We start from the raw sequence: 27,779 nt of genomic DNA on the forward strand, positions 1-27,779 counted from the left end.
GGGCTGAATTCACCAGAGAAGAGAATCCGTGCATGCTTGCGATAGACGAACAGGATGTGACAGTGGTAGATCTAGAATTGACCACTGGACTGCCAGAGTCCATTGGAGCACCCTCAAGTGTAACTGAGCTGTGGGAACGAGGGTGACTGTGGCCACCATGGACCCCAATGCCCTTAAAATAAACTTGGCTGGAGGAGATGGAACTTGAAGAATGTACAAGACATGAAGTTTGAGAGACTGAAGTCTGTTGGGTGTCAGGAAAACCTTGGTATGAATGATGTCCAACCGGGCTCCAATGAAGTCCAGAACTTGAACCGGTTCTAACAGGGATTTGTTGAGATTCACAGTGATGCCCAACTGGTGAGCGGTTTTAATAAGGAAATCCCTGGCTTGGCAGAGTCGATGCCTGGAGGGGGTGGAAAGTAGCTAATCGTCCAGGTAGGGGAAGACCTGGAAGCCCTGCAGCCACAGGTGAGCTGCTACCACCATCACGTTGGTGTACACCCTGGGGGCTGTGGTGAAACCAAAGGGTAGCGCTCTGAATTGGTAATGATTGTCCCCCAGCTGGAAGCCAAGAACGTCAGTCCATTCTGATGTCACAGTACGCATCTTGAAGGTCTACTGAGCAAATCCAGTCGTTCTCCTGCAGGGAGGGCAGGATAGACTGGAGTGTGACCATCCAGAATTTCACCTTGGCAACTGACAGGTTCAGGGTAGAGAGATCCAGAATTGGCCTCAAGTCCCCTGTTTTCTTTGGCACTATAAAGAACCTGGAATAGATGCCTAATCTGGACTAGTCTGGGGGGGGAGGCTGGATGGCTCATTTTTCTAGCAGCCTGGAAATTTCCTGTGCTGCTGCCTCCCTATGAGCGGGTGGAATATCTGGAAGGTATTTGTCTGGAACTGGCCTTCAAAGAAAGGGGATTAAATATCCTCTGGATATGATTCACAACACCCACTGATCATCTGTGATGGACTCCCACGCAGTTGGGTGTAAAGACAGTCAATCCCAGACTGCCTACAGAGATGAGCAGCCAAGCAACTCTTCAGGGCTGCTGCACAGGGCTGTCCAAGAATGAATCCTGAGACGCAAACAGCGAACACAGTATCCAGCAAATCTTTTAATAAAATCTCTGACGTCTCGGCCAAAGCCTTCAAGGAGAATAAAAATGTGTACAAGCACCCATCCTTTATAGCAAACTAATAAATCAATTAAACAATTAAATAATTAATTAAGCAAAGCTCTCCAATTGAACTCTTCATTGAGCCCACAAGGAGACATAGTTTTGTACTTTAAAATAAGTAAAGCTTCTTTTTGCAATAACACAGTTTTAACATCCTGCTGACAATACAATGATGGCTTGACTTGTTCTAAAATAGTGGCTTTTAAACCTACACTACTTTTATTATGACATTCTAAAAAATGCAGAGCTACAGGGCTTTCTATATTGCCATTATTAATGTCCCTTATATGCTCTAACAACCTCAGTTTAAAAGCCCTTTTTGTTTCTCCTATGTAATAAATATTACATGGACAACAGAGAGCATAAATAACCCCTACTGACTTACAACAAAATTGCTTAACAGGAATAAACTTCACATCATTAATAAATGGAAAGCAAGGTACAATATATTTACAACCTTTGCAACTTCCACAAGGGAAGGTGCCAGTTTTACATGGTTCTTTATATAATGAAAATGGATGTAAACTAAATTTACTTTTAACTAAAAAGTTTTTGATATTTCTACCTCTCCGAAAGGAAAATTTTAAATTAACATTCAGCCACTGTTGAACATTTTTACAAGAATGTAAAAAAGACCAAAATTGTTTTACTATATCAAGAAATTGAAAAGTAAAACAACCATAGGTGGTTACAAAATACATATTTTCCTTATATTTATTATCATTGTTATATTGAACCACATTATTACGAAAATGATGACTATTTGCACCATCAGAAAGCTTAACTCTTTTGACCAACTTATCAAAACATCTATTTAAAATATCCTTATTATAACCCCTATTTAAAAAAGATTCCACCAAAACATTCATTTCTTGCTGAAAAATATCAAATCTCCCACATAATCTATATGTACGTAGCATTTCCCCATATGGTAATGCATCCAAGGTATGGGGAGGATGACCGCTGGTTCCATGTAAATAGAAATTGGTACCTTCAAATTTTCTATTAATTGAAGTAGTAATTTTTATACCATCAGAGATATCCAAAACTACATCCAAAAATGGGACCACAAGTCCCATTTTTAGACCATCGAAACTCATAGAAAATCTATTGTTGTTAATATCTTTAACAAATTCCTTAATGTCACTTTCATCAGCATCCACCAAAAATATTAAATCATCCACAAACCTATAATAAGAAATTACATGAGATTGAAAAAACCTATGCTTATAAATTATTTCTAGTTCAAATAAACCCATAAATAAATTAGCATACATGGGGGCAAAAGAAGCCCCCATGGCTGTACCTTGTAACTGGTGATATAAAACCTCATTAAATTCAAAAAAATTGTGAGTCAAGCAAAAATGAAGCAGCTCTACAATAAATACTGTGACCGGAGTATCACCCAAAAAATATCTAACAGCCTCAAGACCAAAACGATGTTTAATATTGGTATAGAGGCTCTTAACATCAATGGTAAACCAAGTCATCCTAGTATTTATTTTTATCCCTTTCATCTTGTTCAAGAAATCAAAAACATCACAAATATAAGATGGCAACTTGTATACAAAAGGAGCCAAAAATTGATGTAAAATCCCCAAATTATGTAAAAAATACAAAGAACCAGAAACAATAGGCCTCCCAGGGGGCCTAGACAAGTTTTTATGTATTTTAGGTAGGCAGTAAAAAAGAGCCATTCTTGAACCTTCTACCTGGAATTTCTTTTTAACATCAGTGTGACAAAAATAACCTAACCTAACCCCTTTATTCAACAAATCTAAATATTCCTGAATGGATTTTAAGTATACATCTACAGATACAACTTTATAAGTATCACTATCCTTTAAATGTTCCATGCACATGGAAAAATAATCAGCAAAATGCATCACAACTAACTTGTTGCCTTTATCAGATGGTTTGAAAATTATGTCACTTCTTTTACTAAGATTTACTAAAGCTTGCCACTCATTCCGTTGCAGATTATATTCAACATTAGTTTTCATACTCATATATTTTTTATAATTAAGTTCAGTAAAAAAGTTAACTAAACTCACAAACTGACATATATCATTATTCAAGTTACCAGGAATGAAGCTACTGACAGTAGGTATCCTAGTAGTGTCTAATTTACAATATGCGTTAACAGCTTCATCTGAAAAACAAGAAAAAAAGCTATCACAAGAACTACTGTCATTTAATTCGTCAACAGAGCTTGAAATCATCGAGGAATTACTAAAAAAATATTTCAACTGTAGCTTCCTACCAAAAACATACATGTCTTTTTTTTAATTCATGAAGAGGAGTAACAACTGTGGGGATGAATTTCAAACCCCTGTTGAGTAAAGACATTTCAACACAGTTGAACTCGTATCCAGATAAATTAATGACATAATCTGAAGCATTACAGTACCTTAAATTTTTTGAAATATAATCATCTTCTACCCCTCTTGTATCCCCCATGTCCATAGCGTTGTCCACCTGGAAAGGAGGACTGGTCCCATGTCCGTTTTTGTCCATGTTGGTTCTGAAAAGAGGTTGTAGCCTCTCCACGAAATGCAGAGCGAAAATTCTCCCTTTGTTGGGCAGCCGGTAACACTGGAAACTCAGTTTCATATTCCTCGTCTTCATAAGACGTGTATCCCCCTTCCGACGCTGAAGACAAGTGAGAAATGTTCATCTGTTTACCGGATTGAAACCTAACTTGTTTACGCACTTTCGTGCGTTGTGCTTTAGACAAAAAAGCCCGATTGGCTTCATAGTCACGCACATCACGGAGAAGCTTGCCTTTTTACGCTCTATTAAAGTAGCTTCATAATCCTTGAGTTTCTTGTTGGTTTGTTGTAGAAACTCATCAAAAATAGCTACGGAGACAGTGTTAGACAAATCTGTATACATTTTCTTAATGTTATTGCACAGTTCCTTTTGCTTAAGTAAATCACGTTCAATAAGTATATGTAACCATTCAGTGACACAAACATGTGCAGCATTAACCCACCTCTTGTGAAAACCACAATCAGAGTCCAAAGAAAGGTCAAATGGAGTAGAGGGGTCTTTAAACACTCTAAGACCCCTTGGTGTTGTATCTGTCTCTACATATTTTTGAAGACCACATATATTGTAATGTACTGCGGTCTCTTTCCACATTAGTTTCTCCAACTCCTCAAACAATAGCTTATTTTCTGCATTAACAGACAGAGGAATCTTCCTTCCAACACAGGAAAAGGGGTTGGAAGACCGCATTCTTCTTTCTTCTTCCCACTTTTCCCAAATCACATTATTCTCAGTTGGCAGTCTCTGGGAATTAGAGCGCTCACCTCTATCACCTCTCTCAGATGAATTAGCTGAATTCATAAGGAAATTGTCAAGAGACATTTGGTTCCCTTCTCTAGTCTTTCTAAAAATCCTTGGAAGATGGTACTGTGGATCGGAAGACATCAAAAAACAACGAAAAAAGGCACCAAGAAGCAAACAACGAACACAGTATCCAGCAAATCTTTTAATAAAATCTCTGACGTCTCGGCCAAAGCCTTCAAGGAGAATAAAAATGTGTACAAGCACCCATTCTTTATAGCAAACTATTAAATCAATTAAACAATTAAATAATTAATTAAGCAAAGCTCTCCAATTGAACTCTTCATTGAGCCCACAAGGAGACATAGTTTTGTACTTTAAAATAAGTAAAGCTTCTTTTTGCAATAACACAGTTTTAACATCCTGCTGACAATACAATGATGGCTTGACTTGTTCTAAAATAGTGGCTTTTAAACCTACACTACTTTTATTATGACATTCTAAAAAATGCAGAGCTACAGGGCTTTCTATATTGCCATTATTAATGTCCCTTATATGCTCAAACAACCTCAGTTTAAAAGCCTTTTTCCTGTGCTGCTGCCTCCCTATGAGCGGGTGGAATATCTGGAAGGTATTTGTCTGGAACTGGCCTTCAAAGAAAGGGGATTAAATATCTCTCTGGATATGATTCACAACACCCACTGATCATCTGTGATGGACTCCCACGCAGTTGGGTGTAAAGACAGTCAATCCCAGACTGCCTGCAGAGATGAGCAGCCAAGCAACTCTTCAGGGCTGCTGCACAGGGCTGTCCAAGAATGAATCCTGAGACCGCTGGTTCCTCAGGCCTCCTCTGCCACAAGGGCAGTGTCTGTCGAAAGTGTCCTGGGAATAACCCTGAGACTTCCGGAACCACATCTTCTTTGTCCCCACTGATTCCTGGAGAAGGATCGTTGATGGCTTGAGAAGCAGATTCCGTTGGCAGAGGCTTCCTATCCTTCTCGCTCTGGACCAGTGTCTCGTGTACCGTCTTTCTAAAGAGAGAGTGGAACCATCATATGGGGCATTTGTAAATGACGCCTTGAAGGGCTCCTAGAAGGTTCAAAGTCGGAGCCAGGCATGGCGCCTGATGGCAGTGCCTGCTCCAGCAGCTCTATCGCACCCTTGGTAGCATGAGAGAGAAGCCGCATAAAGGTATTGACAATGGAAGTGAGGATGGCCATTCAAGAAGAGAAAACCTTCCTATCCTCCACCGACATGGACCTCAGGGTAGACTCAGCGACCTCCTTTACTAGGGCTCATTGAAGCCTAATAACATGTGCCATGAAGTTTGGCATACATACAAAAATGTTGCTGAAGCGTAGGTCCGCTTCCCAAAATGGTCCAAGGTCCTAGACTCTCGGTCTGGCAGGCAGACCATGGAGCTCTCCTATGCGAGTTCCTTCTTGGTGGCTGCCACCAACACCATGATATCGACAGGGAGTCCCTTTGACCAATGTGGTTTATCGGTAAGGACATTGTGGACCTTATCACGGCACTTAAGGATAGGCTCCACTGTGTCGGGCTCCTTCCATGCCCGATATTTAACAAGATCCACCAGAGGATCTGCGGGAGGGGACACCCAGGAAGTAGAGGGTCCTGCGCCAAATGCCTCCAGGAACACAAACTTATCAGGGTTGGGTTTTTGGAGAGACCCCCCCCCCCATGCTGCCTGCAGGATCTCTATGATGTCTCCAAGTGATCAGGGGGAACCCCTCCCCTTCGTCCAGATCAGTGTCCTCCATGAGAGACTCTGGTGGGGAGTCTAAGTGCCTCCTTTTACATGTGCATTTTCGAGGAACCTCCTTGGGGGGGTCTCTAAGGAGGACTCGAAAACATCCAGCTGTTCCTGTGGGGGAGCTCCCTGGGGCAGAGAGGCAGCAGGCTATCCCTGAGGAGGCAGAATGGCAGAATCCAGACCAGAAACAGGGGGAGATAGGATGGACTCTGAGGATGAGATCGTCAAGGGTCTCTATGGGATTGAGAGAACCCTCTCCACCACATCAAAGGCAGAAGGAGAACAAACCCCTGAGCTGGGGCTACAATCAAGTCTGTAATCCTCAGGGTCAATGGGGGAGTCGGAGCCAAACCTCCAAGTGCTGAGACTCTGATTGGAAGGCTCTGTTCTGAAAAACTCAGAGCTGAAGCCAGACAGCTCCGAGCTTGTCAGAGCTGACCCAATCAAAGCAATGGTCAGAGTCGAGGTACCAGGTACCATTGGCACCGACCAAGGGACTCCAAAACCGGGGGTCAGATCGAAGGAGTGATCAGGATGAAGGTGGACTGCATACCCCCCATTCTGGAGGGAGAGGGGGCAGGCAACACTCCCATCTGTATCTGAGTGTGGATGAATATCCACATCATCCTGTCCACCTCGGCTTCAGAAAGGCTGCGGGTGGATCTGGAGGAAAGGCCACCAACACTGGCCTAGAGAGGCGATGAGGTGACGCCGATTCCAGGGAACAACTCCAAGGCACCTCTGGCTCGGGGGAGAAACAAGAAGAATGGAGTTGGGGAGAACCAGTGCTAGCAGTCGGAGTTTAACTGGTGGTTCAGCTGAGGAAGAGCAGTCAGGGGACCACTTCCTCAGCCTGTCTCGGTGCTTATGCTTCGCTCTATCCCCAGTCGTCTTAGCAGGAGGTTGAGTCCCAGAGGTCGAGGCGGAGACAGAAGGGGTAGCCTGTGCCTCCATAGTACATGGAGGGAGAAGGTCCTTGAATATAAGTTTATTCCTCCTATCCATCAATGCATGGGGACTGAACCCCGCACAGATCGAACAGAAGTAATCGAGATGCGGGACCCCTAAACAAACAACACACAGAGTCTGGCCATCACCTGAGGAAAGCTTATGGCCACACACTGTGCAGTTACGGAAACCTGGTTTGGGTATCTCTGACATTTTTAGCAAGAGAGAGAGCCCAAACAGAAAATACACACACACACACACACACACACACACACACACACTTAGAGATAGGGAAAAAAGTGAGAGTAAGGAGAGATTTTTTTTATTTTTTAAACTGACGCCTGAACACGAAAGGGGAGGGGTAGGTAAAGGATAGAAAGAAAAATTTTAGACAGAAAAGAGAATTTAACTCACTTACCCAAAGAAAAGCCTGGAGCAGTGAATCACGATGCTTGCAATGAGCGCAGCAAACAAGATCTGAATGGAGGAAGGAGACAGCGGCATTGTGAGTAGGGGAGGAGCTTGGAGCTCGGATCCAATGCTGGAGAAATGCGGCCAAGTCGGATCCATCCCAGATCTGTGTTCCCACAGGTTGAAGAGCAAATGAAGACAACAACGTCAGATCTATATTTTGACTGTGGGTCAAAGATGCAGGCCATCTTTGTTTAAGGTGCATTTGAATGCCAGTGTTAAACTTTGGAGAAAGATGGAAACATCTAATGAAACAACACTTTATAATAAATATCTTTCATACAGTATAGCTTGCACATTAGCAGTCATGACAGATACATCTCGCTATCTGAGAAGAAATCAATCAATATTTGCGGTTCACAATGCACCATCAGCTTCCGAGAGACCCAAGGACACTTAGCAGCTAAATCTACTACAAAGGCCATATCACCAATACAGGCAAGCCCACTGACCCACTGTTAGCTTCTACTAACCTAATTCCACAACCTAGAATACTGGGTCCATGTGTTGTAAACACACCTGTGGAAAACAGCATTCTGAAGCTTCTTTAAAAATGTAAGAAAACACTCACTTAGGAGATGTGTTATTTTCTTTATTTTTCAAAATGGTTGCTTCTAGTATTTACAAGCCCTTTACCCACATTATTAATTTATCATTTACATGAAGCCTGATCCCCACAATCATTAAATGTACTACAGTCATTCTTTTTACTAAGATATCCAACCTACAGATTTCGGTGACTATAGGTCAAGATCACACATAAGGCCTTTTGCAATAATACTGTAAAAGGCTGTGTATAAGGAACTACTTGAACACCGTTCAAAATAAAGCCTTCAAGTCCATGACACATCATGAGTTTATAAATGGCTACACCACATAAATAGGCATTTGCTACTTAACAAATATAATTTATTATAACATGGAAAGTGGTCTGCTTACAGCAGCAAAGGCCCTCTGGAACAATGGGTCACCCACTACTTCTAGCAAGACTTACAGAGATTTGGATCTAGTGCTGAACTTTTTAAGTTGTTTAGCAGTTATTTGAAAGAACAGTCATGATAAGGATTTGAGAAATTTGCTCAGAGCAATGAAAATTGGGGGCATAAGTCCCACAAGGATCAGTGTTGGGCTTATCCTACTATTCTTTATTAATGAACTACTACTCACTTTTCCTAGATTGGAAGTCTCCCTTTATGCAGAAAACCTGATCCTTCCAAAGGAGGATAAAGGGCTCTGTTTTGTTGCAGAAAGATGTACTGCATGACTTTAATGAGAACTTCTTCTGGCTCTCAGCTAATAAGCTTAATCTAAATCCTACCAAATCCACTAGTACTTGTTTAGTGCCTGTCAGAACCTACTACACATTAAGCTTTTAAAATCAAGGTGATTAAAATGCACGTATATAATACAAGTATAAAGCTACAAATATTTAGGATTATGGCTGGAACCCAGTCTTACATGCAAATTACAGAAAGAGGCTGTAGTTGACTAAGTCCTGAAGCAATTGAACATCTTCCATAAACTACCAAGTTACTTATCACCTGAAACAAGGAGAGTGATACAGGACTAGATTATTTGCCATTACAGGCCTTCCAAGTATGGCACTCTGCTTTATTACTATTTCTTCTTCTAGCACAGATCATTGCTTATTCCTGCAAAGGCAATGTGGCTGCCTATCAGTGTGACAGCCACCTTAAACATCCACCTATCTAAATTAGTCAACCAGAGCTCAGTCCACCTCATGGACAAGATTATCAAAGGTGAGTTATTCCTACTTTCTTAGGTCCACCAAGCACAGGAACTTTCCATTGAGAATATCTAACATTTACCCTAGCGAGGACTGGCTTTTAAGCCAGAAGCAGCAAGCTTGACTAGCCTATTTGTCACTATCAGGAATGAACAAAATCAGTTTATATTCCATAAAAAGTTTAAACAGCACCTAACCGATGCATGCAAATGTGAATATTACAGAGACAACCGTTATCAACGCTCCTGAAACAGTATATTGAACTGTACCAGAAGCATGCTAGTATTAGTATGACTAAATTATACATGCAAACATTCTCTGCCTTGCAACTGATTGTATAAACCACCTGCGTTCTATCAATTAAGTACAATTTCAATACATTGATACCTCCTTACTGTGAAATATAACTGTAAAATTGTTTAATTTAATTTGTCTTCTGGCCTGGGGCATGACTGTAAAGGGTCTCAGCACCAATGCAGTTCTCCACATAAATAATAACTAATTTAATTAATTAATATAGAATCTGCCTGTTGTATACACACAAACACACACAAACACACACAAACACACACACACACACACACACACACACACACACACACACACACACACACACACACACACACACACACACACACACAACTTACCTTTGCCTCATAGCAGAGCAAAATAAAAAGCAAGCATCTCAAAGAAAGAAGATCAGGAAAAGAGAGGAGACCCTGAGAATAAGGCTTACAGCTCACACAGGGTTGGTATAACAGTTAAGATGTTTACCTCACAGTCACAAGGTAAAGGATTTGATTCTTACCTTTGAAAGGGAAATTGTCAAGGCTTAAAATTTCCTGCAAGAGCAGCTAGTCTACTACTTACCTGTGAACATATTTAACTTCTGCAGTGGCATAAAAAATAAGCCTAATTTCTTACCTAACACTGGCTATCACACGTACCTTGTATCTTATTACTATTGGTAGATAAACTCTAGAAAGGCAGTCCCACCCCATCTTGTCTACTAAACAGAAAACTTCTCTTGTGGTCTTAGTATTTGGTAGTTTACCTTTACTAGTGTTATTTCTAAAGAAGTCCTCTGCAATGAAGAAACTGAGAAATGATATTTAAAACTTTTGTTTAAGAAGCAGACAACAGTTTTTGGGACAGAAATGACAGCCTGGAGCAAGATACTGACTAAATCTTATTGTAGTGAAGGGGAATAAATTTACTCAAGTATTTAAAGTCATTGAAAATGCTAAGAGAGCACAGAGGAAACGAAATCCACCATATTGGATAGCATGGTTGAAACAGTTGTTAAACTCTAATCATGCATCCTGAGAGCAATGGGAGCACAACTGAGCAACATAATTGAAAACTGGCAGTTCTATGTGCCATTTCACTCTTCTATCCAAGAAGATAACATTGACCAATGAAGCCCCTAAAATGATGAAGGGATAGATATTCAGGAAAGGGATCTACCAGCAAAGTCCAATGCAACTGATACTCTCTAATTCCACTGCATCCTACCACTGCATTCTAAATTTGTAGTGTAAACAATGTTAGAAATATGAAATTAACAAAAACCAAAGGCCAGAAGGCTCTACCATAGTCATTCCTGAAAAATGAAAACAGTGATGTAGAAAGGTAGACAAAATGTGATTTTCTTTTCCCAAATACTCATGGCCACCTACCTTTTCACTGTCTTCTTTTGCCAGACCATCTAAGGCCAGTGTTGCTGCCTTTTGTTTTGCTTCTTGTTTCGTTTTCCCTGTTCCACAATCAAATACTCGGTCATCAAGCTTCCACTTACAGTAAAACCTAAAGACAATGATGAAATTAAACCGCATTTATGGAAGGCAAACAACTTGAGGCAGTTTCAAATTTTACCATTTTTAATACAACTTACATTGGAAGATGAGAAGGTCCTTCCTGAGTTTCAATAAGATCAATTCTTTTGTTCCTTTTTGCCGCATACTCATGAAGAATACTGATGGAGTTCATGCCAATTGATCTCTCCTGAAATGCAATGAAACAATTATGTGCATAAAATCAGAAACAAAATATTTAGCATTATATTAATTCCCCATCCCCCAATGCATGTTGGTAGCACATCATAGGTGGAACATACAATGGGCATCAGCTCTGCCGGGTCCCTCACTTCTGCAACTGGCTTGAAGTTAGCAGGATTCCTTGCTCATCCCAAAGTAGTAATACACAACGTTCTCTCTCCAGTTTGCCCAAGGGAGATAAAAGCTCATGTGTGCCCATTGTGTGCCTCCTGCCCCAAGGGATGGGCATGCCCATATGTTCTCCCTGCATTGTCAAGTGCCTGAACTGATAATCAGAGTCAGATCACCTGGGCTATATTCAGGACTTTATCCCTCTATGCCACCAGTAAAGGTTAAAATATTTTATTTCTTAAAATTTTGTGTTTACATCAGATATAGCTAATTAAAGAAATACTGTGGACTGGAGTACTCAGAGATTGAGTTTTTAATTACCCCAGTAATGAAAAACAGCAGTTCTGGCTTACCATGCAGCTTCATACTAAGCATCATGGTTATCATGCTGCGCAAAAGCACACTGTGATAACTTGTCTATAATTCAGAGTGGTATTCATTCTTAAATGTTAACAGCCTTTAGAAATTACAATCTCAGGGGACATTCACACAGGAATGCAAAATAAATTTTGTTATTTTGTTTGAAGCATAGCTGCTGTACTTTGTGCCACCATGGATGCTGCCTTATATGGCACGATCTGGTTTTATGAGAAGTTTCTTCTTTTGTTTTTGACAAGACCTCAACTCAATGTCTGGACTATGGGATTAAGTTCAGTTTATGTTTTTTGCTGTAGAAACCTAATCCAGAATACAGCAACCCAGCGCATTCCTTAAATCAAGCACAGTAATAACACACCACATAAAGCCATCTGGTTTATTTAGTAGCTAGCATTATAATTATTTTATTTAATTTTTTAACAAATGTTTTGCTGACCTCAGATGGCATTCTTAGAAAAAAAAACATATATACTACACTTCCTAAGGCTGAGAAGGCACAGTCAGTGATGGACAGGAGCCTGGGCATTGTGCAGAGTAGTACTGCACTGTCAGATGTACATGCAGGTGGTAGCTGATGCTTATAACTGCTTGCCTGTGGCTAAGAAGAAGAGTGGCAGTGCTTAAAGTTTAATAGATTAGGATGAACAGCAGCAATTTTTTTTTTTTTTTTTTTTTACAAATATGTCACATTTGTGTCTTTGGAATGTAGTGTAGAGGTGCTCTGCTCTACATGAGAGAAGAGGAGAGTAAAGCAAGTTTTTTTCTTTTTTTTCTTGGAGGCACAGGCTACAAGACATTACGCATATTCTAACTGTGTTTGCTGTATGCTTTTGTTTATACCCTCCTATCTTCAGGCATGACGTAATGGAAAATGTTATGATCGCCACAAACATCAGAGTTAATTTTACCTTTTACATTGTTTCTTCAAGGCCACACTTAAGGGTGGGTCCAATGTGGTAACAATGTCTTGGAATGATGGTACTCGCTGAACGGTTTCGTTATTCTAGCAAATTGTGTAGGACAGTGGAGTGGTTTATTCAGCTTTGGTGACTTCCAAAGAAAATTAATTTTTCTTTGCCGTCAGTCTTGTTTATTTACATATGGGAAGTGTGCTGAACTTCCCAAGTATCGATTTACAGTTGGAGGACACAGCACAGAACACTGTTATCAGCATAAAAGATATGACATTGGTCTCGTTCAAGTCTGACAGCTGATGAAGAGGAGTGATACTAGAATTGAGTTTTGTGGAAAATATGTGATTATTTTTATTTTTTATGGGTCAGAGAGCAAGTTATAAGTGTTAACTGTAATGGTTCTGTTTCCTAGGTAGCTTGAAAACAACTGCAAGGTAATGGTGCCAAAGCTTACTTGTGTATTAGCTTTGTATGGTATATGTGATATTTATGTGCAATCAATACGTTACATAGTGTTAGACAAGTAGTTTGTAGATTCCTCATTCACACCTTCTGAATTTGCAATGTATTTCCCTTCTCTTCTCACCCTTCCAGCTGTTATCATAACATAATGCTCATGTCCCCCATACTGTCCAACACCACTGTAATGCTGTAACTATTCACTTCTCGGGGGGTGTCCTCCTCCAGTTTTAGTGACCCACTATTTAAAACAAGAAAGTGTTTCATATGGACTGATTTTCCTCCTATAACTTCATCGATCCTCTGTTTAGAAGTTCTGAAGTACCAGTTATTTTACATTAAGAAGGTTTGTGCTCTGCACTCTTGTGGGAGGAGAGGCTAGATTCTACCCTTCTGAGCTTGGAATTTCTGGTTAAAGGCTTACTGTGCCTGCTTATTTGATCTGTTTTTTTCTGATATTGGTGCACCTTGTCTGCTGTAGCATAGACTAGATTCAGACCTGCTGAATCTAGCTTTGTTTGTATAACTTGAGCACTAATCCAGGCCATCTTTTTTGGAGAACGTTCCCCTGCACCCTCGTGGCAGGAGTGTGTGGTTAGAACTTGTCAGATTGAAGACTGCTGGAACAGGGCTCAGTTTTGAGGTTTTTTTACTGGTTAATTGGGTAATTTGTTTAAATCAGTTTGCTCATTTTCTATTGTTATATATAAAAAAATTGCACTTTATTCATCTGCTTTTACTGTAATTGTGTTTCTTCCCACTTTATTACCTTATTTTGCTTGTGCTTCTTCTTAAAAGTACTAAATTGTATTATTCTGCTGCAGTTATTACTGCTTGGTAGTAGCCTGATTAAATTGTAACTGTTATTCTAAGTCTTTTGGTTTAAGCACTTGGGCTTCAAACCAGTTGTTTTACATTAAAAAGGTTTGTGGACTGCATTGTTGTGGCAGGACAGGTAGCTTACATCCTTCAAAGTTGGGAATTGCTGATTGAAGGCTCAGTGTCTGTTATTCTAAAAGCACATTAGTTGTGGTTTAAGCACTTTGGCTCCAGGCCAGTTATTTTACAATAAGAAGGTTTGTAGTCTGCACTCTTGTGAGAAGAGAGGCTAGATTCTGCCCTTCTGAGCTGGGAATTTCTGGTTAAAGGCTTATTGTGCCTGCTTATTTGATCTGTTTCTTTCTGAAATTTGTGCGCCTTGTTTGCTGCAGCCCAGAAGTTAGTAGTTTATTGGCCATTTTGGGCTAATTTATCTCTCTCTCATATCCGACAAACTTTCAACTTAAGCACTCAAACCATTAATTTCACAGCCCAGCACTTGCTCAAAACTCATAGAAAGCACTAATTAACCCTACCAATAGACCCCCTATACTGCCCAGAAGGACAAAGCTCTCTATTCGTCCCTACCAGCTAATCAGTAAAACAGCTCACTTTACCTATTCAGGCATGTCCAAAAGGCAGTTTCAGGTGTACTCTTCAGTCAAACTGGTGAATCTGGGCATTTTTAGGCAATGTTACAACTGCCTCATGCACACCGACAACCCTTTCCTCCTAACAACAAACACTAATATATGCGAGAGATGCAATTATACAGTCAAACTGGAGGCAAAGCTCTCTCAACCCAAGACTGGAACTGACAGTCAAGAGGAGAAAGAAAATACTTGCAACACGCCACCAGTCTCGCATAGACCTACTAAACCAACACCGGCAAATAACACACATAAATACACAAAAACATACTCGATGGCTCCAATTAAAAATCTGCAAAAGCAACAGAGACCTCCGAAGCAGACACCCAAGCAACCTCCACACCCCATCACAAACCGTGAAACACATACTTCACATAATCAGTGTGCCTCACAATCACAGCCCTTAAGGCAAAATAACATACCCAACACACTAGTAATAGGTGACTCTATAGTCAGGCACACTGATGTCCCACTAACTAGGCTGGACAAGGAGAAGGTTACAGTTAGCTGCCTGTCGGGTGTCAGGATCTGCCACATAAGACAAGCACTCAGGTCACTCCAGAACAAGTAAAAATATGACTCTGTCATTGTCCATGTTGGTGTGAATGGCCTGAGACGTACCTCTCTGGACTACATGAAAAGAGACATGGAAGAGCTCTCTGATCACGTAGCCCAGGCCGGTATGACCCTGACTCTGATTAGCATCCTGCCATCACCAAGAATGATGCCACAGTATAAAGAAAAAAATGATCAATTTCAACAATTGGCTAAGTTTCTGGTGTCATTCAAAGGGGATCCAGTATCTGTCCACCTGGGATGACATGCTCAATAAGCCACGTTGCTTCACAAAAGATGGCTTGCACCTGTCACCCTTAGGCTTCTGAATACGGGCCAAGGCTTTTGCCGCCCCCACAGTGCCTTTTTTAGGCAAGGCTCAAAAGACAAACCCACCACCATAAATAGCACAAGTAACCAAAAACTGAGGGTTATGCTACTTAACACCAGAAGTCTAAACCTCAAAATGCATGCACTTGAAGCTCTCCTCAGTATGGAGAACATTGATATCTGTACAGTAACAGAAACCTGGTTTAAGGCTCCTGAGAGCACCCCAGCACTACCAGGCTATAACTCGTACCATACTTTTCGGCCACAGAACCCGAACCGAAACACTGGGGGTGTATCCATATTCATCAGGGATGCCCACACATCCAGGTTAGTGGCACAGCACAATGCCTCAGAGATCATTCATGTGCAACTAACAACGGGCAAAACTGCAATTCAAATTGTAGCTTGCTACAGATCACCCACCATGACCCAGGACCCCCATTCCGTGTTTCTGGAGACACTGGAAAATATGAAGGTCCTACCAAATGCCCTAATATTGGTTGATTTCAATTACCCAAACATTAACTGGGAGAACTACTCAAGTAATAACTCCCTTGCCCAACGCTTCCTAGAATTTATAAACTTGAACGCCCTGGATTAACTGGTCACCACCCCACCAGAGGTGACAACATATTGGACCTGGTCATCACCAACATAGATGACCGGTGTTCTACACCGGAGGTCAAAACCTTGCTGGTTAGATAAGACCATAGACTAATCACTCTGAATATCCACATTCCGCCCCTACCCCCAGTCAAGGAAACCACAGTGAAAAACTTTTCAAAAGCAAACTTCACGTTACTTAAGACCAAGGTGGAAAGGTTCACAGCCCCCATGCTAAAGGACAATGGTGTCCAAGCTGCTGAATCCCTAACAAAGGCACTCTATGAGCACCTGAAGAATGCATGGATTGTGCTATCCCAAGCAAAACCAAGACTCACTCCTCCAAGAAAAGGAAACCAGTCTGGTGGACCCCTACCATAAACAAGCTATACAACAGAAGAGTAAACTAGTGCAGAAAAAAGTAAAATCCCAAGAAGGAAAGACATCCCTGATTAGTATCAGCAAGAAACTATGATCCCTCATAAAATCATCCAAGGCTAGCTTCGAAAGAAAGATTGCCAAGGACTCCAAAGATAACCACAAAGCGTTCTTTAGCTATGTCAAGAGCCTAACTGGAAACTCTTAGATCTGCTCGGAGTTAGTGCAGAATGGCACAAAATACACTGAACCGACTGATATTGCCAACATTCTGGCAGAGTAGTTTAGTGAAAACTTCACCTCCCTCTCACTCCCTACAGGGCCCATAACCATACCAGAAGAATGTAGTGCCCTGGCAATCACTGACACACAGGTTAAAACAGCCCCATCCAAAGCCAAAAATACAACTTCAATTTGACCAGATGTTGTCCCAGGCTGTGTCTTACATTAGCACCAAAATGAACTAACCCCTCACCTAAACACTCAGCCTCTCTACAGGCTACATACCGCTAGAGTGGTGCACAGCAACCATTATCCTACTCCACAAAGGTGGAGCCACAACGGACCCTGGGAACTATCGCCCTATAAGCCTGACTAGCCTGGTCTGCAAGGCTATGGAGCGCATCATCATGGAATTCATTAACAGAGACATTGGGAACCTTCAAACATTGGACCCTACCCAGTTTGGCTTTGTTAAGGGCAGATCATGCCTCCTAAACCTGATGGACTTCTTTGAGACAGTTACTAAGGCTTTAGACGAGGGAAAGAAGGTCCACACAGCCTACCTAGACCTCGCAAAGGCTTTCAACACCATCCCCCATTCTGGTATTATAGACAAGCTCACCAGCCTGAACATAAACCCCTACATCACGAGATGTGTTGCCAATTGGCTCACGGATAGAACCCACATGGTGAGAGTTGCAGGCTCTAGGTCCGACTCTAAACCTGTTACAAGTGGCGCCCCCCAGGGCTCAGTCTTGGGACCCCTCCTGTTCAGCATATACTTCTGGTACAGGTAAGCACAGGAGGACTATGGCTGACCAGGTTCACAGACAACTGCAAACAGGGGGCCATAATTGACTCTCCAGCTGATACAGACATCCTCCAGAAGAGTCTCACTGAGACGGATACCTGGTGTCAAAATCATGGCTTCAAGCTAAACGCCAAAAAGTGCATAGTCATCACCTTTGGAAAAAAAAAAAAGTATCCGCAAACTACCACATACATGGTAGTCCCCTAAATGCAGAAAATGTAATAAAGGATCTGGGGACCCAAGTAGATAGTAATCGCTCCTTTCATAATCATATTGCCAAGGTGGTTAGAAAATCCTTCTATATGGCCCACCTAATCACAAAAGGGTTCACATCTAGAACAAAAGAGGTTATTGTGCGCCCCTCTACTCATCACTCATTAGACCCATCAGAGTACAATGCCTCATTTGGGATGTACCTTACAAGACACCTGCAACAGCTGGAAAGACCACAGAAGTACCTCACCAAGAGGATTACTGGCCTCAAACATATGCCCTATGCAGCCCGAATGAAGGAACTCCAGCTGTATTCGGTTGCATACCGCTTACTCAGAGGTGATCTCTGCCTGACATACAAGGCCATGCCCAACCCAGAATTGAAGGACATGCTCCACCTAAAAAAAAAACAAATCCACAAGAGCCACACGCTCTAGAGATCTAAACCTCACCACAAAGATAAATAAAATGTGCTGGAGGGATAGATTCCTGTCCCAAAGACTCCCCATGCTTTGGAACAGGATTCCGATCTAAATTAGGCAGAGCCCCTCACTAACACTCTTCAAGAGAAAATTTGATGAGTGGATGGGAATCAGAAAATTTACCCCGGGGATCACTGCAGTGGCTCTGCTGGACAGAGGCACAGGGAACTAATGGCTCTGCTGGAACGAGGCACAGGGAACTAATCTAAGGGGGCAGCAAAAGCCAACACATTTGGCTAGGCTTACAGATGCCCTCGGGCAGATAGCCTAGTACTTACCTATGAACTCAGGCTCTTTTCACTGTCATATCCCAGCAAGTAGTGCAATCTAGTGCATACCACCTCAATTTACAATGTTTCTGGAAGTGCTAATGTAACCTTCCATCACTATCCACCCTCCTCAAGTCACATTCCAGACAATGAGAAAGATATGTAAACATCCTTCCCTCCATCACTGGCAGTAACTCTCAAAACATGTATATGTAATCCCATCTATAAATGTGCACTTTTAAGTGGTGCTCATATCCATGGTAACCCCCTCTTCTTCATTATGGGCATAAACATGAAGCTTTGTCCTAGAAACAATCGAAGTACTACGTTTTAATTTAGAGCAGTCCACATTCAATCTATAGATGTGTAAAAGCTTAATATTTTGTCTGAACTACACAATGCATATAATGTGGTGATTGCCTGCTAAATTATATATACCTCAGTGTTACACTGCATAATTTTCCTGATAATGTATGGTAACTGCCTGTGCTTGTAATGTGGAATGCTTCTTTGCAGACTTCCACGGGTCTTTGCCCAGTCAGACTTTCTCAGTAATCAAAGACAAACAAACAAATAAATCAGCCAACCAGTAAACAGACACGTATGTACATCCATATATAACATGGTACAGGCAATAACTGTTTGTACTGGCTAACTGCTACTGTTATGTTGCAGGGTAGAGTTCCTGGAAAACTCAGATATCAAAGTCACTGTAACACAGTACTTTGCCCAATATGCCATCAATCTGAACACGCAGGGTGGCATTTAATTATTTCATGCAAACAAGCAGAAATACATTAACATGGTCAATATTTCTTGTCTTGCTAGTCAGCTGTGCACACAGTAACCACTCTAGTTGTGGCTGTTCAAAGGATGGGTGGTGGATGTGTTGTTTTGAAGTACCTGACATACAAAAGCACCGGCAAAATTCTAGCTACTCACCATTCCGTTATGTTTACAACACACAGTACCCACTGTCTGTTGCTACTGTTGAGGGCTTACTGGATTTCTGGTGTTTCAAAATGTATAGATACTTGAGTTCTGAGAATATTCTGATCAACTACCACTAAATTTATATGTACCATGCCACCTCCTAGTATGGATAATGCCGGTTGAAATGCTTTGTTGTTTTTTTCTGTTTTGTTTTCGTTTGGTGGGAATGAGTTGTAATGGTTAAAAAATGGTGGACATAGGCTATGGTGCTTAGATCTACCCCATACCCTAACAATAAACTAATTTCATTCTAAAAATCATAAAACCTTAAATCTGATGGCTATCAGCGATATGGCCCACTCAATCTACCTCACTGGTACCACAGTAAAGTATAAATAAAACATAAAAATATAAATCATTTAATAAAGTTCCAAGAGCAGCCAGGTTACAAGAGCAAGGAGGAAATAGGCACTGCTGCCCTAGGTATGTGTCTATACTGTCTATACTATGAAGGGGCTTCACATGAACACCCCCACTGAATAATGTTTGGCCTAACTCCTCAGATCCCTTTTTTATCATTTTCTCTGTGTTTTCTGGCTTCCGGTGATCACTTACTCATAGTAAATCTACTTTAAAACACACATTTTCAGGGAATTCTGGTAATATTCTTTGACAATAAAGTCTTTTGTCTTTGTCCAAAACAGTAAACAGCCACAACCCCAGATTACCAGGCCAGAAATCTTCTAGTTACCGGTTCAATCTTAGCAGTGAGCCAAATAATTATAAACACAAATGGTAATGTGTGGCAGAGCAGTCTGGCCAGATAGAGGTGGATGCAGTCAGTTTGTCACTATTTACAGTAAATGCTCTCTTCATCCATCCACCCGCAATCCCTTTTTTCCTATTTTTGCACATGGGGTTGGGATATCACTTCAACAGTGACAATCATCTAGAGCCAAGGTTTACAACTCTGGGTGGCTAGCCCTGCCATGGTAGTTCTTCCACACCACACTTACACACACACCTATCACCAATTTAGACTGTCCAAAGCACCTACTGCATGTCTTTGGAACGTGGAAGGAAACTGAAGCATATGGAAGAAACCAATATGAACACTGGGAGGGCATGTAGACTTCGCACAGAGGGCAACCCAGCCGAGAACTGAACTGGGGAACCTCTTGCTGTGAGGTAACAACACTATCCAGTGCACCACCATGCTGCCCCATAGTAAATGCCCTCTTATCAATTAATAAATTGATGACCAGCCGCACACTATTTAAAAGTAAAATACTTTACTTAGAAAAAATATGTTAAGCTATGCATTTTTTCAGTTAAATATACAGAAAGATATAAAACTGCACATGTAAAAAGAAAACAATCCTTTTGCAAAAATAGAAAGCAAGATAGAAAAACTATACCTATCGCTTGACTTTGTTCAAACTATTTCATATCTGAAAGCATTATTGACCCTTAAGCTAACTACTACAAACAAAACTGCAGAACAATTTGAGTTGTATGGCTATGCTTATAAGGGTCCTGGTGGTTGTTAGCCTGGTATATACCTGTGACTCTATGAACCTATGACCATATTAGGCACAAAGTACAGATGCCTCACAAATCTGTACACCACAAGAACCAAGGTAATTCTTCGCCACTTCTCCTTTGCTTCTCACTAATTTGATTAACATATTTCAGTATTTTCATAAAGACCACAGACATACCGGAGTAGAATTTCACATCTACATCCTTGCTCCTGATTAGCTTGCTCTTTAAAGAAAAAAATTAATTGCTCCAAAATAATTACGGACAGTTTCACTTATCTAACATATATAATCACTTTCTACATGTAACTGCTGTGATTCTCAGCCAAAGTTAGTCACAACTTCATTGACAAACTTTACACAAGTCATAGGAAATCTCAAATGCTCTTTCATTCTCTGAGTAATACACATACTACAGATTATATCCCATATTTTACTTTACCTATTGCAAGATTTATAAGGCTTAAGCACAGCTCAAATCCATTACAGTACGACTCAGAAAACAGTGGTATATTTACTCTCAGACATTGAATATGTTTCAAATATATTATGTTGGAAAATATTACCCTCACCCACCAAGTTAACCATAGCAACTGCAACTATTCCACTTGTTGGTGGTGATGGGATCTTGCTGGTTGATTCTTGAAATATATTAAAACTTTATCTTGATGGGCACTGTCTTAACTTGTTACTTTGTAATGTTTGCTGTACACACTCCAATATGTCTACTGTGGCCTTGATGGACATCTGTTTAAAATTTGAAATTACCAACTATGCAGTTAGTACTGAATGGCAGTCAGCTAACGGTCTACTATAGCTGGTACCACTAAACTTAGTGGCGATTCAGGCTTTGCTAAGTGTGCAGTTTGAAGGATTACAGGAGTACAAGCCAAAGTTCCTTAGACTGGACAGTGAATGCTAGTTACAGTCAAGAGATCTACACTACAGTCCAAGTGTCACTGTTGTAAGATTTTGTTGGAGAATGTAGCTTTGATATTACTCTAGGCATAATGTTTTTCATTTGGGCTGTCTATCTGGTTAAATGTAACCATTCCAACTGCCAACTTACTTGGGGATGGATTCTGCTTGTTGGTCTTGCATTTGATACAAACAGATATGCATTACTATCAGCAATATTTCTCAGGTAGCCATCAGTCACCACATCATTCCAAATTCCAACTTACTTGAGGACTGGGATCTCCTTGTGGACTCTGCATTTCCAGCAAACAGACTTAAATTACAAAGAGAAATATTTACCAGGTAGCCCATTAGTCACCAGATTCACTACAACTGTGCAAATTGGTGTTCACTGCTTGCTTGTTACACATAGCAAAAATACATCACTAGAGGCAATATTTGCCTGCAGTAGCCAGTCTTTCAGGTGTACACTGCACATCCTTCAGCTACATTTACTGTTGGTGGTGTTACTGTGCCTGCAGAAATGTCTGGTGTTTGCAACTAGCTATACATAACTATGGCAAGCATTTTCAGTTGGCCAGTCAGTAAGGCGTACTTTAGAGAGTCCATTTGTACTTATTCTGTTGCTAAGCAAATGCTCACTGGCTACCCTCAGCGAGTTTAAAGCTATTACTATTTTCAGTGTTTGTCAGTCTCTTGTGTACAAAAAACATAATGTATCAGCAGTGGGTTGGTTTACAATACTTAAGGGCAACATTTCTATCAAAGGGATCATTCTGTCATAGATATAACAGCCACTGTGTCTGCCAGAGATGTTGCTACTGGGAGCTTTCTGAATATGTGTTGCTTGAAAAAATATAAGAAACATTACAATGGAGAAAATTTCCATCAACTGCCTAATCGTTCATATTCATCCTATCAAACTGTAGTGTGACTGCTGTGAAAAGGTGGGGAGTAACATTTGATTTGTTGAGCTGCGAATTTGTGCTTTACTTGTGGTTTTAGGAATAGTAAATCGTGTTTTTAACGTACTAGGTACTAGTCCTTCTTCCAGCGTGTATATTTTGCTCTCATTTGTGTGAGGTATTATGAGTTTCCAAATATTTAAAATAAATTATAGTGCCAAAATGTCTTCCAATTCCAGGGCAGGTATGCCTACTGCTTGATGCACCTTGTTAATGATATTTTACAGTCACTGTTCATCCAGGTTCTGCTAGTTATCAGACAGGAGGTCTGGTTGCATTTCACTTACTACAATGACTAAGATATCACCTGCTTAGTCCCTTTCTCTTCAGCCGATTCCCCAAGACCTCTAATCTAACCTTGATCATGTAAGCTTTCTCTCTCCCTCTCTCTGCATTTTGCTTTTGGTTGGTGGGTTTGGCAGCATGGTTTCCATTATTCTGAAGTAGCCAGCCTGTTCTGCTAAGCATAGTCATACTACAAGCTAAAACTGTTTACTGTGAGAATTACTGCCTTCCTTTGCTTGTTGCTGTCCATTGCCTTTGTCCTTGTTGGCATCAAGCTGAAATGCATGAATACTGGTAACAATACACATGTGCTGAAATTTCTAAGATAAGCACTGCTTGCACTAGGCTATTTGGGGCAGAGACTTTGTTACTATGGTCACTATTTCTTCACAGGTTCATAAGAAAGTACTAGGATATCAGTCTGCAGACTATTACAAGCCTAGCCAATAACCAGAGGTGAGAATCAAACCCTGTACCTTGTATCTGTGAGGTTAAAACCTTAACCACTATGCCAACCCTCCCCCTAAAACAGCTCTCAGAAATGGAATTCGAACCCACACCTCCATATGGAGACTAGAATACCCATCAACCATGGAAGGAGTTGATAATACTTGAGTGTGGCTCCTTAGACCACTCTGCCATCATTCTTGTGTCTGGTGTCTTAGACCTCTCGGCCATTGTGACAACTAGAGCCATCAGAGCATACCTTGGAATGCACACATACATGTCTATTACAAAATTCCAAGAGTTGAATAGCTAGTGGGATACTCAACCCTATTTGACTGTATCCAGTCAGTTCTGCTTAAGTAGACCACATTGCAAAGTAAACCACATTACTGTTTGTATTATTCATGCTATGGACTAATTCCTATGCATTTATTAATTTATGTGCTTATTTTATTTTAAGCAGGTTTGGGAGGGTTGGTATAATGGTTAAGGTGTTTACCTAACAGACACAATGTACAGGGTTTGATTCGTACCTTTGAGGGAAACTGACTACTTTTAAAATGGCCCACAATGGCAGCTAGCCTATTATATACCAATGAATCTATGTATTTTTTTGGGTGTGTGAGCAATGGTAGTCTATCATTGCATAAATTCTGCATGATACATTCACAGTGTGTCTATTAATAATTAAAAGATGTGTGTGTGTACGATGGTAGTCTATCACTGCATAAAATCTGCATAACTGAAAGATAAGACGTTCAGCTGTGCAGCTCTGCAAAGGGTGAAATTTAAATAACTGGCATGCTTCTACAACAGGCAGTTCTGACATACAATAAAAACTGTCAACAAGGCAGCATTTGCCACAAAAAGAACCAGAATGACGACTATCCAAACATAATGAATCTATTAGCATGGATTCCACAAAGTACAGTTTTGTACCTACCATAAATGTAGATGTCCGATAGATATGCAACTGCAGTCCTGACACATGGGTTGTCCTGCCTCAGGCAGCCCTTCGGTCGGCCAGATTCCAAAGTCTGGGTCCGGCGTCGGCCGATGTTGCCTCCTCCCCGACGTCAGAGCGGCTGGAGTATAAAGGCATCAGCCGACGCCATCTTCTTCAGTGTTTCTTGCCCCAGATGCCAGGTGCCCTCCAATGAAGGCTAAATTTGGTGAATGGATAAACAGATAAAACCAGACATGCACAACAGTAATAAACAGATACACCATAACATACATCCCCAGCTGATAGGTAAGGGGAGAAAGGACCCAAAATGGGAAAAACAGAGGGGTAGGAGGGAGGGAAAACCTGACTGCAGTTGCATATCTATCGGACATCTACATTTATGGTAGGTACAAAACTGTACTATGTCCTTCAAGAATGCAACTGCAGTCCTGACATATGGGTTGAATACCATAGCCAAGCTGGGGGTGGTAGGACTAAGCAAGAGATGGTGTAGCTAGAAGGCCCTGCAGGACTGCCGAAGCAAAGCCTGCTCGGGATCTGGAGTATAATGGCAGGTTGTAGTGTTTGGTAAATGTATGCACGGAGCTCCATGTAGCAGCCTCTAGAATATCTTTTGTAGCCACTCCTCTTAGAAAAGCTGTGGATGTGGCCATAGCTCTGGTGGAGTGTGGTCTAATATTAGCTGGCACACTTTTTCCATGGAAAGAGTAACAGAATCTGATGCAGTGTCCAATCCATTTTGAGATAGTTTGTTTGGTGACCGCTTTCCCTTGCACTCCAGCAGCATAGGCTACAAACAGTTGGTCAGACTTCCTGGTGGACTTTGTTCTGTCCAAGTAGTAGCGTAGTTGTCTGTGAATGTCTAAAGTATGCAGCAACCTTTCCCCTTTATTTTGAGGATTAGGAAAGAAAGTAGGCAGGTGAATTGCTTGGTTTAGAGACACTCTGGATATCACCTTAGGCATGAATGAAGGATTGGTCCTAAGGGAAACTCTGTCCTGATGAAAGATGATAAAGGGAGGAACTGCCATGAGGGCCTGTATCTCTGAGACTCTTCTTGCTGAAGTGACTGCCAACAGGAAAACCGTTTTCCAAGAGAGAAATTGCATTTCTGAAGATGCTGCTGGTTCAAAAGGAGGAAGATTTAATTTTTCCAAGACATAATTGAGGTCCCATGCAGGAATTGGTAGCTTCCTTGGAGGTTTGATATTCTTTATGCCTCTTAGAAGCTGTCTTAGCAAAGGATGCGAGAACACAGATGGATCACAGTTGTAATGTGCTGAGATAGCTGAAGTGTGGATTTTGATGGAAGAGTATGAGAGGCCACTGTGAAACATTTCTGTCAAGTATTCCAATATCTGAGGTATGTTCACCAATGATGCATCCTGGCCCTTGTTGACATTCCAGATGGTGAATCTCTTCCATTTGGCCGTATAGGTTTTTCTGGTGGAAGGTCTGCGTGCCTCCAGCAAAATTTCCTGAACTTTTTCGGAGAGGGAGTCATGGGTCTGAGTCATGGAACTCTCCAAGCTGTCAGCTTTAGGGTTTGCAGGTTCTGATGAACAGTCTTGTAACTGTGTTGAGTCAGGAGCAGAGGCCATTGAGGCAAGGGCCACGGTTTGGAGTGAGTTATGCTCAATAGTAGTGGATACCAGTGTTGCCTTGGCCAGTCTGGAGCTATCAAGATTCCTCTTGGCTGTTCTGCCTTGATCTTCAGTAACACCTTGGTGAGCAAAGGTAGAGGAGGGAATGCATAAATTGTTAGAGCATTCCAGCTGAAGGAAAGATCATCCGTTCTCCAAGCTAGGGGATGGTGTATCCTTGTGCAGAACCTTTCCAGGTGATGATTGAGATGAGATGCAAAGAGGTCTATGTCTGGTCTTCCCCATGCAGATGCTATTTGTGAGAAAATGCGTGGGTGTAGCATCCATTCGTGGGGATCCAAGAAATTTCTGCTCAACCTGTCTGCCAGAACATTGTCCTTGCCCGGAACAAACTGGGATTGCAAGTAGATGTTCAGTTTCAGGGACTTTTCCCAAAGAATCATTGTTAGTCTGCAGAGGGGGTAGGAATGAGTGCCCCCTTGTTTGTTTATGTACCACATGACAGTGGTGTTGTCTGTTCTTATTAGCAGATGACCTTGTTGAAGAGATTTTCCAAAGGCTTCTATTGCATGAATCACTGCCAACATCTCTTTTTGATTTATGTGCTGATGCATCTCCATGGGAGTCCATTGCCCTTGAATGCATCTGCCGTCCATGTGCACCCCCCATCCAAGGTCTGAGGCGTCTGTTGTAATAGTTTGACTTGTTGGAGGTTTGTTGAAAAGCATGCCTTCGTTTAAGTGACTTGCTTGAGCCCACCACAAAAATTCCCTTTGCAGGCATGGTATGAGTGGTATTATGTCTTCTAGGTTGTGGCTGTGTTGCGACCACAAGCTTTTTAGGTACCATTGCAGCTTTCTCATGTGTAGTCTTGCCAGAGGGATTAGAAGAATGCAAGATGCCATGAACCCCAGGGCCTGCAAGGTCTTCCTTGTGGTCAGGTGGGTTAATTTTGCTAGGCCTCTGAAGTAAGCTGTTAAATGTTCTTGTTTCTCCTCTGTGAGGAAAGACATTTGTAGCTGTGTGTCCAGTTTTGCTCCTAGAAATATAATCTCTTGGGATGGTAGTAATCTTGATTTTTGAATGTTGACTGTGTATCCCAAAGCCTGCAGCAATTGAATGACGTAATCCAAGTGTCTTATCAAGGTCTGTTTGCTGTCTGCTTGTATTAGGCAGTCATCCAGGTATCCCCTGGAGTCTGCAATGTGCCACTACTGATGCCAGGCATTTCGTGAATACTCTGGGCGCAGTAGATAAGCAAAACGGCAATGCTGAGAATTGACAGTGCTCTGTTCCTGCAAGAAATCTGAGGTATCTTCTGCAACTGTGTCTGATAGGGACATGCAGGTATGCCTCCTTGAGGTCCAGAGTAACCAGCCAAGACCCCTTGTCCAGCATGGGAAGAAGTTGCTGTAGCGTCAGCATCTTGAATTTTGGCACCATGAGAAAA

At 41.4% G+C, this 27,779-nt stretch overlaps 1 protein-coding gene across 2 annotated transcripts in view; it reads right to left on the reverse strand.

The window, feature by feature from the left end:
- Positions 1-27,779, reverse strand: part of EIF2AK2 (eukaryotic translation initiation factor 2 alpha kinase 2) — a 1,554,704-nt gene that overhangs the window by 1,265,470 nt on the left and 261,455 nt on the right. For both annotated transcript variants that reach the window (XM_044057939.1, XM_044057874.1), the window contains exons 4-5: positions 11,313-11,422; positions 11,098-11,224 (exon numbers count right to left, since the gene is read on the reverse strand). In XM_044057939.1, coding sequence (XP_043913874.1) covers positions 11,098-11,224; positions 11,313-11,422 — 237 coding nt within the window. The remainder of the gene's footprint in view (positions 1-11,097; positions 11,225-11,312; positions 11,423-27,779) is intronic.

The sequence above is a fragment of the Protopterus annectens genome, chromosome 1.part0 (genome assembly GCF_019279795.1).
Source record: "Protopterus annectens isolate FY-2018-M chromosome 1.part0, PAN1.0, whole genome shotgun sequence".
Lineage (NCBI taxonomy): Eukaryota > Metazoa > Chordata > Ceratodontiformes > Protopteridae > Protopterus > Protopterus annectens.